The 14589-nt window shown below is 38.9% G+C and overlaps 1 protein-coding gene across 9 annotated transcripts in view; it reads left to right on the forward strand.

Annotated features, from left to right (window-relative positions):
- The window catches only part of IL1RAP (interleukin 1 receptor accessory protein), a 131189-nt gene that overhangs the window by 28264 nt on the left and 88336 nt on the right, over nucleotides 1-14589 (forward strand). For 6 of the 9 annotated variants that reach the window (XR_011428791.1, XR_011428790.1, XM_014732811.3 and 3 more), the window contains exon 2: nucleotides 12888-12952. Coding sequence is in view for 7 of the 9 variants with exons in the window: in XM_070242689.1 (XP_070098790.1) it covers nucleotides 12888-12952 (65 nt within the window). In the remaining 2 variants the exon portion in view is untranslated. Of the gene's footprint in view, nucleotides 1-2016; nucleotides 2190-12887; nucleotides 12953-14589 lie in introns of those variants that run through there. The other 3 variants (XM_070242690.1, XM_014732812.3, XM_070242693.1) reach the window with 1 other exon arrangement.

Below are 14589 nucleotides of genomic sequence, written 5' to 3' on the forward strand. Positions count from 1 at the left end.
TTCTGTCAACAAACATATGAAGTAGGTCCTATTCTTCTCCCCATTTTACAGTTGAGGAAACTCAGGCACAGGTGGATTAAGTGACTCACTCAATGTTCTGCAGTCACTAAGTGGCAGAGCCAGGGCTGGAACATTTCACTAAAAGAATAGGCTTTTAAGTACAAGGTTGTAATTAGCAACACGTGTGCTGGAGAGCTGTACTAGGTTGTGAGTTCCTGGATGCCTAGGGCATGTTAAAATCTTTCTCATCCTTTAGCATTTAGCACAGAGGGTTCACATAGTAGGTGCTCAGTTATTGTTTATTAGCTTTGCAATGGGAAAAAATGTCCCTGAAAAGCTTATGTTGCAGCCAGAGAATGCCCTAGTTGTACTCTGTCATTTTTTTTTTTCTACTGTATGTTCTGCCCTCCAGCTCAATTTTCTTGTCAAGGCATTTTAAAACCTCATGTTAAGCACTGCTTGAGCACCTCTCTGCGAGGGTGGAGTTTTTTCTAAGTAGCTATATGGGGAAGGTGAGGTGTACTTGTTAAAATTAGGGTCACTTGAGTCTTCAGTGGTTTATGGATCAGTAGATAATAGCACTATACAATTTCAGATCATTCTCATTCTGATGAAAGGGGGGGTTGCATGTTCTTACTTTATTTGCAGTGAGGTCACCAAGTGCTAACTGCACATGTAAAGAACAGTGGCCGGAGCCCCCGACCCCTTCTCTCCATCCAGAGTGATCAGGTGGACTGAGGTCACATCCCAGACTATGGGACTGGTGGGTACACATTGCCATCTGTCAGGATGATCCTGGTGTCCAAAATTCAGTGAAAGAAGCCATAGAATTTTCTCAACAGGGACACAGACTCACACAGACCTCCTCAGTGTTAGTTCATAAGGGGATTTTCTTTAACACTTTGGGTACAGAGAGATGATATTTTCTTTAAGGCTCTCTAGTTTTGGCTTCTGTGGATTCCCAGGAAGACTTAGAATATTATCTCTGCATTTTAGGGACAAGACTGGGGATGGGGATGGGGAGGATGGCAAATGGGCAGCGTTCTCCAGTAGACAGAATGCCTGAAGGTGGAGGCTGTCCTGGAGCCCCCGTGCTTTCTCACAATTGGCGCAGCGTTGGTCTGGGACACAGTGAGTCTTCTGTGAAAGTTCTAATTTAGCTTTTGACTGTAACTCTTCCTAATAAAACTAGTGGAAACTGAGGCACCAGGACTTTAAAGTGCACCAGCAAAGTCACTAATAAGCTAAATAATGCAGGAGTCCGGACTAGGACCTGGGACTCATCCTGTTTCTCTGTGTAATTGAGAATGAGGAACCCCTGGGTGCTGCAGGGTCTCTGTGTAGCTGAAGCTACTGAAGCTTCCAGGTCCCTGAACACAAGGGCAGGTGAAGCTCTAGGCTACGATGGATGATCTCTAGCAAGCCAATCATTTTTTTCTGCCAGAAGCGGGAAGATGACACGAGGAAGTGCTCTTGCGAAAGGACAACTGACTGTGTTGTGAGACCAAGGATGGCTTAGATGCCTTCAAGTCTAATTTCAGAAGACAGGTTCACCATTAGGCAGTGGATCTTGACGAGAGTCACAGAGCTCAGAGTGACGTCTGTTTAGACCCACTCCTGGAGGGGACTGCATCCTCTGGATGGCCTGCAGCCTTGTTAAAGAATCTAGTGTGCATGTGAACACGTGTGTAAAATAAAAGTATCAACAGTCATATTTGTATCACACTTCACCATTTATGAAGCTTTTCATAAAATGTTGTCTAATTTGATCCTTAGAGCAGCCTATGAAGGAAATATTTGTTATCCTGTTTTATTGATAAGGATATCAGGGTCCACAGGGGTTAAGCAAATTATCCAAGGGCACACAGTTAAAAAGTGACCAACAGCAAACTAGAACAGAGGTTGACTGTGTCCTAGGAAGATGTTCTTTCTACTACTCAGCAGCTGCTTGTATTTATATGTGTTTATTGTGTAACAGCAGTGGACTATATACTGTGGACACAAACTTGGAGTCCTAGTTCAAAAAGAGAGATGAAAAGAGAAAAAAGCTGAATAAAACAGATCAGGACAGAAATTTCTCACGGCTCTAAGGGAGGTGCAGATACCTGCCCAGAGTTTTTAGAAAAGGCTTAGTTTACTTCTAGCCAGACGCAAGATAAGAGAGCATCAGGAAAGGCTGCAGAGGGAAGGTGAGGCTGCGGGAAAGTTCGGATTCATTTCCTTTCTCTAGTAGCCAGTTTAGTTTCAAGGGGAGTTAGGTGATTTTGAAAAGCATCTGCATGTTATGGATTGAGGAATTAGGGCTTGGGCTCTCCTTTCTCTAATTAGAGCTTTCCCTGTCTTCTGTCAGTCTTTCTGATGGAACCCTAAGAGGTATAATGCATTCAGAAGGGGTTCATAGTCAAATAACTTTGGTAAGTGCTGTGTTGAAAGAGTCAACCAGTATTTACTTGGTAGAGTACTCAAGCCTTTAAAATGCTCATGTGAAGAGATATGTGGCATGTCACTTTTCAAAATCATTTGGCCGTATAGTCCTTTGGCAGAATGCTCACTATGGGATATGATAGCTTACACCATGCATTTTGGTGTGTTTGTATTATTCTTGACCATTTACTTGTTCTTTTTGCTACTTTTTTCCTTTCTTTTTATTTTGTGTTTATAAGTCTGACTTTGCTCCCAAACTATGAGATCTATGATTGTAAGAACTGTGTGTTTTTTTTCTGTATACTGCACAGTTTCTATTATAGTGTATGAAATCGGGGCTCAATAAATACTTTTTGATTTGAGCAAAATTCGATTCTGTAGACTTAGAAGCTGGAGCGTACAGTCTTTATGGAGAAATCTATGAAACCTTGGCCACGTTTTTCTTACTTGTGGCCTTTCTAACCATGTGTAGGTGATGTCTTTCTCTTGAGAGCTGCACGGACAGGATCGTGATCTTCAGACCATCCCTTTGAATTAGAGAGGTTATTAGTGGCAATGTAGTTATATGAAATTTAAGGGGAGAAAACCTCAGATGGCTCAGAAGCTTTTCTATGCTGGGAAAAGTAATGAATTTTCTAACCTGGAGGTGACAATCTTAGTCTGCAAGGTGATGTGATTGTTTTGTGTCTGTGGTGGTTATAATTTTGCTTAATTCCCTACTTGAACTTCAGATGACATCGCATTTCCCCTGCGAGCTGCTCCCTCTCTATCCTCTCACAGGCTGTGGAATGTCTCTGCAGCAGCACTGTGCTCTGGGTGTTTATATGCCTTAGGACTGCAAGCTGCACGAGGACAGGAGCGTTTTCCTTCCCGCCTCCTCCCTCAGACTGTGTCTAGAGCTTGATAAATATTTGTTGAGTGAATTAGAAGGAATGTTAGGTATATTTATCATAAATATTTTCCTCCCAGCCTTGAAGCTTCCCGAGATGACTCCCTGTCACTTTCTGTGTTGGATTTTAAGCTGCTTTCTTGATTTAAAAGGTTACAGTGTTATCCTATACCTTTCTCTAACCTCTCCCTGTTGTTTTAAACCACCCTTAACTTCAGTCAAGCACACGTTTTTTCATAATTTACGGAAGTGTGAACATATTAACAGTAAAGTGCATAAATATTAAGTATACAAATTGATGAATTTTTACAAATGCATCATCATGTAACCATCACCTGACTAAGGAATAGAACATTATCCCGCTTCAGAAGGCTCACTCTTGCCCCTCCCTGTTAATGTCACCAGGGGTAATCCACGTTCTGATTTGAATTAAGCAATTTAGAACATATTTCCTTTTTGGCTTTGAGATCTCCATCCCTTTGGATTCTTTCAAATTTAAACCAAATAAAAAAGTCCAGCTTATTTCATAATAAAAGCCAATGTCATATCACATTATGTTAGTATAGCACTTTATAATTAGAAGTCTCTTTCCGCATGTGACGTCATTTGATCCTCTACCACAACGCTATGAGATGGTCAGGGCAGAGGTTTTTACTTTCATTAAGACATGAGGGATTCCAGGACTAGAGAATCCTGGCCCATGGTTTCTCCAAGCTCAGGTTTCATCATAGAGCATCTTGTAACAGTCTTGGCTTTTCTGTAAGTTACAGAGGCTGGACTTAGAACTGCAACTATCTTCTCTGAAATATTTGGGGAAATAGCACGGATCTTGGACCTAGTACCCAGAAAGAGTAGAACATGGCAAGTTTTGTCCAATGGTCGACGTTCAACTTGAACTAAGTCACTTGAGCTCTTTTTTGTAAATAATATTAATGGTAACTCATGTTCATCTCCTGTTCCTTGGTTTCTGAAGTGCTTCACATATTTCATCTCATTTAATAAGAGCTAATGATAACCGGCACTTTCTGAGAGCCATTTATGTTCCAGCACAGTGCTAATCACTCTACAGGTATTATCAAGTAGACTTTTCCCAACAAACTGATGAGGTAGCTATTAGTTTCTATCACCCCATGCATAACTCCTGCCTCAGTGTCTCTAAATACAGAATACTTAATCAACAAATTCTTCACCCACTAGGGAAACGGTACAATGGAACTCTCTTCTCGTCCTCTGAAGAAGTGCCCATGGATGCCTAGCATGTCAATCTTAAATTAGTCATCAAGACAGTGACCAGGTTATAACACTATCTGAGTGGTTGCTGCGAATATTCCTCTCCTCTTCTCTCAGGCTGTCTCTCAAACAGTCACACTTAGAACTCCAAGTTCAGTGCTCTTTTTAAGATTCTCTTTCACCTTATCTCACTGAAAACCTGGTTCTAGTTCTCTCTTATATTATATTATAAATGTCCTCTCAGAGTTCCAAACACTTTGAAGCTATTTGGTAAGAAAGGGGAAGGCTATATCTAAGAGGAGTGTGCTAATGTTTTCTAGTGTGAACTTTGACTCTGCTGTTGTATCGAGATTAGCAACACTGGCTTGATATGCTGAAAGCTGGGACAGTTCATTGATCTCTCTATGTACCTCTACGGCTAGACTTTCCTGGAACATTCCGTACTTAACGACAGGGCTGTGTTATTTTCAAAGTAAATTTTGAAAATAGAAACCATATTTAGGTTAAAACGGCTTTCATTTGTTTAAACTGTCTAAAAGGGTTCACAAATCATTTGTGGAGCTCTTAAAAAAGAAAAATCATGCCACTTTAAAAAATACATTTCTAATTAACATACAATAAAATTGACTTTTTTTGAAGTACAGCTCTATGAATAAAAACTGATGTATAGACTCATTTTATCACGGCCCCAATCAGGATACAGAACTGTTCTCTCTCCCAAATGACTCTCTTGTGCTGTGCCTTTACAGTCGCTCCCTCCTATTACCTCTAGCCCCTGGTCTGTTCACTGTCCTTTCAGGGATGTCAATTAAATGGAGTTGGATAGTCGGTAACCTGTTGAGACTGGCTTTTGTCACTTAGCATGATACCTTTGAGATTCATGCAAATTGTTGCCAATAGCTCCTTGTTTTGTATTGCTGAAAAATAGTCTCTTTTTTGGATGTACCAGCGTTTGTTTATCCATTTGCCTGTTCAAGGATATTTGAGTTGTTTCTAGTTTTTGGCAATTAATAATAGAGCTGCTGTAAACATTCATGTACAGGTTTTTGTGTGAATGTAAGTTTCCATTTCTCTTGGGTAAATACCTAGGAGGGGGATTGCTAGATCCTATGGTAAGTTTAACTTATAAGAAACTGGCAAATTGTTTTCCAGAGGCTGTACCAATTTGTAGTCCCAGCAGGAGAGTTCCATTTGCCCTGTATTCTCTTCAGCACTTGCTGTTGTCAGTGTTTCTTACTTTAGTTATTCTGAAAGATGTATAGTAGTATCTAATTTTGTGGTTTTAATTTTTATTTCACTTATGGCTAATTATGTTGAACATCGTTTTGCCTTCTCAATATCCTTTTTGGCAAAGTGTCTCTTTAAGACTTTTGACATTTAAAAATTGGATTGTTTGTAGCGTGATTCCTATAACCTTATTCTTCTTTTTGAAAATGGTTTTCAGGGGCCGGCTCCGTGGCCAAGTGGTTAAGTTCGGGTGCTCCGCTGCGGCGGCCCAGGGTTTGGATCCTGGGTGCGGACATGGCATCACTTGTCAGGCCACGTTGAGGTGGCATTCCACATCCCACAACTAGAAGGACCTGCAACTAAGATATACAACTGTGTACAAGGAGGGGGTTTAGGGAGATAAAGCAGAAAAAAAAAAAAAACGATTGGCAACAGTTGTTAGCCCAGGTGCCAATTCTTAAAAAAAAAAAAAAAAAAGGAAGATTGGCAACAGTTGTTAGCCCAAGTGCCAATCTTTAAAAAAAAAAATGGTTTTCAGTATTTAAGGCGTTTCTCTTGCCATGTAAATTTTAGAATCAGCTGGTCGGTATCTATAAACAAACCTTGGATTTGTGATTGGAATTTCATTACATTTGTTAATTAATTTGGGGGAGGTTGACATCTTTTCTATGTGGAATCTTTTGATCCACGAATAGGATATGTCTTTTGTATTGTTTTCTATTACCACTGCAATAAATTACTAGAAACTAAGTCTTAAAACAACATTTGTTTGTTATGTCACAGTTTCTGTGAGTCAGAATTCCAGGTTCAGTGTGGCTTAGCTGATTCTCTGTTTGGAGTCTTACAAGGCTAAAATCGAAGAGTCAGCAAGCCTGCATTCGTTTCTAGAGGCTTTGGGGAAGAACACACTTCCAGGGTTGTTGGCAGAATTTCACTTCCTGTGGTTGTGGGCCTGAGGTTCTCATTTCCTTACTGGCTGTCAGCGGGGAGTCTCTCTCAGCTCTTTAAGGCAGCCTGCATTTCTTGACATGTTGCTACATTTATCTTTAAACATCAAAGGCCTATCGAGTTTTTTTCTGCCTTCCAATTTCTTTGGCTTATCCTTCTGCTGCATTTCTTTGACTTTAACCAGAGAAAGTCCTCTGTTTTTAAGGACTCATATTATTAGATTGAGCCCATCTGGATAATCCAGTATAATCTCCCTATTTTAAAGTCTATAATCTTAATCATATTTGTAAAATTCCTTTTGCTAAGTAGGGTAACATAACAGGTTCCAGAGATTTAGGGCCTAGGACCATTCTTCCAACTGCATATTTCCGTTTATTTAGGTCTTCTTTGGTTTCTTTTATTAATATTTTGTAAATTTCAGCATACAGATCTTATACATGTTTAATTAGACATCTCATTTTTTTAGTTATTATAACCAATCCTTTTAGACATTTTTGTTTCCCATTGTTCATTACTAGTATATAGTATTATGTTTAATTTTTTTCTGTTGACCTTACTTATTTAGTTCTGTTTTTTTTTAATAGATTCCATTGGACTTTCTATGTTGGAAATTATGTCATCTGCGAATAGCCTTACGGCACCAGTTAGGACTTCCGTTGTGATGTTGAATAGTACTAAGAATGAATATCGTTGCCTTGCTTCTGATTTAGTGAAAAAGTGTTCAGTCTTTCAACATAAGATGTAATGTTAGCTGTAGTTTTTTTGTAGATGCTTTTTATCGGTTAGAGGAAGTTCCCTTCTATTCCTAGTTTGCTGAGAATTTTTATCATGAATGGATGATGAATTCTGTCAGATGCTCTTCCTGCATCATTTGATATGACTATGTGGTTTTTCTTCATTAGACTTTTCAAATACTGAAACCAGTCTTGCATTCCTGGGATAAACTCTGCTTGGTTGTGGGATATCTATAGATTTGTTTTCTTGTGCTGTCTGTGGCAGGTTTGGGAATCAATGTTGTGTCATAAAATGAATTGGTAACTCTTTTGTTCTCTTCTATTTTCTGGAAAGGATTATGTAGAATTGATATTGTTTATTCTTAAATGTTTGATAGGATTCACCAGTGAAACCAAAGCTTGGAAATTTCTTTCTTTGGAAGGTTTCTAACTGCAAATTCAATATCTTTTAGTAATTATAGGACTATTCAGATTGTCTCTTTCATTTTGGGTGAGCTTTGGTAGTTTGGTTTTCAAGATATCAGTACATTTCATCTAAATTGTGGAATTTATGTGCTTAGAGTTTTTAGTATTGCCTTATTACCATTTTAATCCCTGCGTGATCAGTAGTGATGTACCCTCTTTTATTTCTGATATTAGTGATTTGTGTCTTTTTTTCTCTTCTTGGTTCACCTGGCTAGAGGTTTAGCAATTTTGTTGTTCTTTTCAAAGAATCAAATTTGATTTCATTATTTTTTTCTGTACTTTTTATTTTTCTGAATTCTTTGATCACGACTCTTCGTTATTTCCTTGATTTTACTGCTTGGTTTATTTTTCTCTTCTTTTTCTAGATTCTTAAAATGAAAGATTAGGTTGTTGAGTTGAGATCTTTCTTCTCTTCTAATGTAAGCCTTTAATGCTACCAGTTGTCCTCTAAGCACTGCTTTAACTGCTTTAACACATTTTGGTATTTTATATTTTCATTTTTGTTCACCTCAAAATATTTTCTAATTTCCCTTGAGATTTCCTCTTTGACCCATGGATTATTTGGAATTACATTCCTTAATTTCTATGTGTTGGAAATTTTCCTACTATTTGTCTTCCATTGATTTCTGATTGAATTCTATGATTGGAGGATATGCTTTCAATTATGTTAAATTTGTTAAGGTTTGATTTGTGGTGCAGGATACGGCCTATCCTGGTGAATATCCTATGTATACTTGGAAATAGTGTTCTATTATTTACTTTTTAGAGTCTTCAAATAGTTGCTGCATGCGTTCTGCCTACGTTTATAGCTGCATTCATTGAGAAAGACAGGGTAGAGTGTGCTTACTTCATTTTACCCAGAATCAGAGCCTTCCATGTCACTTTACTGAAATTTTTGTTTACTAATAAATATTAGTTTCTGAAATATTCTGCACAACCATCCTCTTATGGTTCAAAAGACTGTAAATTACGTAAAAGATTGATGGGGAAAATAACTCTGATTTCATAATAAATGCTATCTCCTTTTCTGTAAAATGGGATAATTAACTTGTCCTATGTCTTTCAAAGGCTTGTCTGTCATATCTTAGGTGGGCATAGATGCAAGACCTGCTCAAACTTTATCAGTAAGTTAGAGAAGGGAAAAGGAAGGATCTGGATGGGGTTAGGACTCAAGGAAGTGATTTGGCTGCAAGGCTGACCTGGCATAGGGATGATCGTCTAGTGTTTGTGCCTTGGTGTTAATGGCCAAGTCTTCACTGGGCAGGTCATAGCAAAGATTGTCTCATCAACCAGGAATAAAGCAGTTAATAGCAGCTTCATGGTTACCAGAGGATTTTCCAGCTTGGAGCAAAACCTTACAGAGGGACAAAATGCAGGCTCCTGGTAAAGAGTGCTGATGAACACCAGGTTGACGGTCCAAGGCCCACCAGCCCAGGCTGGTGGGCTTCCAAGAGTGGCTGTTATCTGAGTGTGGAGCTGTATGTGGAATCAGGGGAATGAGGGAGAAATCTAGTCCTGTGGCCTGGTAAAATGCCGCTGTTCAGAAGGAAGGCTGAACCAATGGTAATTCAGAGATAACACCAGCTTTGGGGCAGCAAATCTAGTTTCAGCCTCTCACCTGCTGGCCCAGTGAGAGAATCCAGTAGTCAGGGCTGGCTCAGAGCTAAAGAGATACTGAAGCTTATTAAGCCTACAGAATGCAGACAAGGGAAGGGTTTATATGCAGGGGTAGATGTTAAGCACATATTAACAATCATCATTACCATTTTTGTTGATTACTTAGAACTAAGTCCGTATTTGAAACATTTTGCTAGAAGATATAAGCATCTAAGTTGTTATACTGGGAAACAGCTATGAAATATGAAAGAACTACTAATACCTAAAAGGGGAAGTATGAAAATGATCATATAGCAAGTAAAATGGATAATGTGGGAAAAGCTGACTGGAAATTTATTATGTGTGGGTTCCAATCATCTGAAGCAAGGGTAGAGTCTCCTAAACCCCATCACAATAATTTAAAGCTAAGTTGTAATTCAGACCGTGAGAAACCGTGCATTATTAGGCAGGTTCCTTTGAGCGTCTCCTTCTCTGAAAATACCCAGCCCCTTCCCCTCCAAAAAAACAAGAACCAGAAGTGTGTTACTAGTCACAATAATAAAATTCTGAGGCAGGATGCAAGACGATGTTAAATGAACCACTTTTCTCCAAGAGGTTTTAGACCAGCCAATCGCCTCCCACTAACCTTGGTACCTTTAGTCTGTCAAAATCAGCCTGCATATTCATTTTCTTTTTAGTCTGCTTTATTCTAATTCATCACAGGCAGGACTGGCCCTGGATTCGTGTTTGCACACGGGTTATCTTTATATTAGCCTTACCTGGATGACCTGACTCTTTGCTGCCTCCTACAGAATCCAGTTACTCATGGGAATATCAATTAAGGCCCTCAATCACACTAATTAGAACATCTTCTAAGTGTTACTTTAGAGATTCAGCAGCAGCGGCTTATAAACAGGCAAATTGGGAAAATCTAGAGGTGTGAGGTTTTTGCTTTTTTTTTTTTTTAACAGCCAAAAGCAATTTGGGAGGCTAGAGTGCTTTAGCTTAGCTGAATATTTGGGGCTGAAATTACTGTGCCCTGAATCTGCAGTAAAATATCTAGTTGCTCTCCGTTGACAAGGATTCATGCAGAATTATTAATTACTTTTATTAATGACTTGGATGTGGACCTAGGTGGCATGCTGATCAAATTTAGGGATGACACAAAGCTAGGAGGATAACAATTATTGTGATGACAGACTCCGGAGCCAAAATGATTTCAAGACAGAATTTAGTGGCAATCCATCCAATACATGCCTGGAGCAATGATCTCCATAAGGCACAACTTGATGATCATATCAGTCCTCTAATCGGAATCCTTCAGTGTTTCCCTATTTGCTATTTAAATTAAACCCCAATTCCTTAGCCTGCTATTCAAAGCCTTGCCGTATTCTGATCCTAATACTTCATACTTTCCAACAAAATCTCCTATAGTTCTTTTCCTAATACCCTGCGCTGGACCAAACTGAATTATTTATAAACTGTTCCTATGTATGTTTCATGCTTTCCCTATCTTTGAGTATTATTCTCCACTGAGTCTCTTTGCCCTACACTTTCTTTCTCCCTCAATTCTAAATTTCCAGACCAGTTCTTGCTCAGTTAAACTCTACCTTTTATGTTTAGTCTTCTTTGATTGCCTTGGCTGGAGTAATCTCTTTCTTTTGCTAATCTTCACTAACACTTATCTGTTCCTCTCTCTTTTTATCACTGTTTACTTTGTATTGTAGGGGTTTTTTGTACACATTTTAAGTCTGCTAGACTCTGCCTAGTGCTTCTGTCTGATAAATGTTTGCATATCCTACAGTACCCCTGCGTGTGATTGTTCATGGTTGATGATGTTGAAGTGGTTCGCATGTGGTTTATCTCCTCTGCTCGGGAGAATTGCCTTTAGAAGAAGCCCTACCTCTTGCTCTCCAGAGGCCCCTGCAATTATATCATAGTGACTTGTAAACAGAAAGTGTTCGCTACGTGTTTTATTGAATAAATGAATGATTGGAGGAGAGAAGAGTTCCCTAAGGTAATGGCATAGGAATCGGAAGGGAGTGATGATCGTAAGAAAAAGAAATTTAATCTGAGGTAAAATGATTGTTTAAGATATAGTAGACTCACCAGGAATTTGTGTACAATCATGCTAAAGAAGGAAACACAATATGAAGTAGAGATTTTTGTTAGTGTGTGGTCAAGAGAGGTGACAGGCATCGGAAACTCGCATTGTCCTGTAAAGTGATCACAGTCTGGATTGCTCAGACAGTACCAGTTTATACCTTTTGTTTCAGTGTAGCACTCTTAAAAGTGTCCCCTTTTAAATGCTATGATATTCTCACCCTATTTTTCAAATGCCTCTTTCATCTTTTTGAAATGGTCGTTCCCTGTGGTTGTAGAACTTGTGGCATGGGCTAATATTTGGGATAATATACCTGTAGTTAGCCAGATGTGGGTATAAATCTCATCTCTTTCATTTACTAGAAATATGATCTGGACAAGTGACCAAGATGTCCATAAGCACCCTTTTATGGCTGTTGTGTTCAAAACAGAAAGCAGAAGTCTTGAATATGGAATTTCTCAGAAATATCCATCTTTCAGTATTTGTAACCCTACAGAGGTTTTATCAGGGGCCAGATATGTCTAGGGTAGTAGGGAAAGAAATATTTCACAGAGTTGATAAATCTCCAGGCCTTCTTTATTAAAGATCACACAACTAAATGTAAGGGCATGGTTCTTGCTAGTTGGCTGTCTCAGCTAGTTGTCAACAGAAAGGCTAAAGATCATAGAAATTGGACTCCAGCCTCATCATTTGTCTCTTCCAGTGAGAAGAGGAGAGCAGGCACAGCAGGGCATGAGGTTTATGTATTTCCTCTTACTATAAATTCAGAGTGTGGCAGACTGCAGACCAAGTCTGAATCGAGGATTTCTAGACTTTCTGTGCATCACTAAGAAGAAAAAGTGCCTGGATCATAAAATATTTCCAATTGTGCATAGACTAAGGGAATTCAAAGAAGGGTAACAAGATCAAATTTATTTGTGAGAAATGTGACTCCTGGTAAAAAAAGTCCAGAGGACTTTTAAAGCAGACAGTTATATTCAATGATTAAAAGACATTTCTGGAGTCAGATTGCTGGAGTTTGATCATTACTAGTTTCTAGCCAAAAGATCTTGGTTATGTTATTTAAACTTGTCTCAGTTTTCTTAACTGTAATGTGGGTGTTTAAAAAAAACGCCTATCGCATTGGTTGGTCCTGGCAATTAGATTTGTTAATATTGTAAAACTCTTAGAACAGTTCCTACTCTATGGTCAGCATGCATATGCACTAATTATTATTTAAGGAATTGAGAGTAATAAGTAACCTCCCTTACCTTTGTACTTATGTTGACAGGATGGGACTTCTGTGGTGTGTAATGAGTCTCTACTTTTATGGGATCCTGCAAAGTCATGCCTCAGGTAAGTGAATGGCTTTTGACAGTCTATTAAAATGCAAGTCATGAATAGGGTAATGTGTCAACTCTTTCTGAAAATTAGTTAAGAAAACATAATGTTGTCTATTTCCACTGTCTTCTGTGGTAGCACAGAATCACACATATGAGAGAATCATAGAATTTTGGTGATGGGATGAGCCACTGATATCTCTGGTCTTTGTGGGACACAGTACACTTGAGGCAGTGGTCTGGTGTGTATAAATATAGGAATTTTCCCTCACTTTCACATCCAAGCCAACTAGAGCCCTCCTTCTTTCCCTTACCTCAGGTGGTATGGGAAAAGAAATGACAGTGATGGTAGACTGACTCTGTTTTCCAAATTTGAGCCAGTGGTAGACAGCCAGTGATAACACTCCATTAAGACCTTGTAAGAGCAAATAAATCATGATAGGTTTCTGTCTTACTCCCTCTACCTAGGAAAGAAAGTACCTGTCATTAAGTTCACTCTTTCTTTGGATTTTACTTCATAAGAGGAGCCAGCCAAAACCTTTACTGAGTTTGAATAACCGAACTCAGTCATCATGAACCTGATCATATGAAATCAGAATTACAAGGGATTTGAAAGTTCGTCTGTTCAGGTCTCCTCTCATCTCCAGAATTACTGCTCTGAATCATTTGATGGTAACTCTAACAAGCGACCATCGAGTGCAATCCGTTATGTCTTTGGACTGATCAGATTCTTAGAAACTTTTAGTACATATTCCTGAAATTTGTCTCTGTCATACCATACATTTCTTTGGTTCAGATTCTTTATTTAAATAGAATACACCTAATCTGATGGTTCTCTTAATTTTAATTCAGGAAACCTAGATATCTTCGTTTAAAAAAGCTTCTCATGTATAATTTTCCTGAAGACCTTGGCAGTACTTTGAATCTCATTGCTTTAATTCCTCTTCTGTGTGAGAGGCCTTCAGAAATGTTAGAATAGTGATCATATAACCTTGATGAGTGTTCTTCAATAGATGTCTTCAGGTATTCTTCACATGGCGTGGATTTGAGCCCTTACCATCCTGATATCTTATCTGGGTGTGTTTTAGTTTTTCTATGCCACTTAAAGCATTTTCTTGGAAGCCAAAAATAGCACAAAAGGAGGGGTAGAACTAGGAGAGAGTACCGCTCAAAGCTGAGAGAAGTACAGATAACTTTCCACCTTGTTGGCCCTTGGGGGCTTCAGAGAGGAAAGCTTGTATCGTAACCAGGGCTGATATTCAGCTGAGATACACTAGTAAACAGCTCTACTGCTTGTTTAGGCCAACATCTGTCTTGGCTGACTGAGTGTCCCATTTGACTGGTCAGTGCCATGATGTCCTGATTTTTAAACATGTTGAATATAACCCCTGATTATAATTAGTTCTTATTTGGTTTAGTTCTATGCTTGAATATTATCTGCTTATAGAGGGCTTCCCTAACCATCTTAACTAAAATAGCCCTGCCAGTCCCTCTCTATTCCTTTGTACTGCTTTAGTTTGTTGATAACACTCATCATTTCTCGACATAGTAACTCTTTCTCTTCTCTCCTCTTCCTTTTTTCTCCTTCCTTCCTCCTCCTTCTTCCTCTTTTTCCTCCCCCGACTCCTTGTGCTTTCTCCATTCTTTCTTTCT

This window comes from Equus caballus, chromosome 19 (genome assembly GCF_041296265.1).
Source record: "Equus caballus isolate H_3958 breed thoroughbred chromosome 19, TB-T2T, whole genome shotgun sequence".
NCBI classification, from domain to species: Eukaryota; Metazoa; Chordata; class Mammalia; order Perissodactyla; family Equidae; genus Equus; species Equus caballus.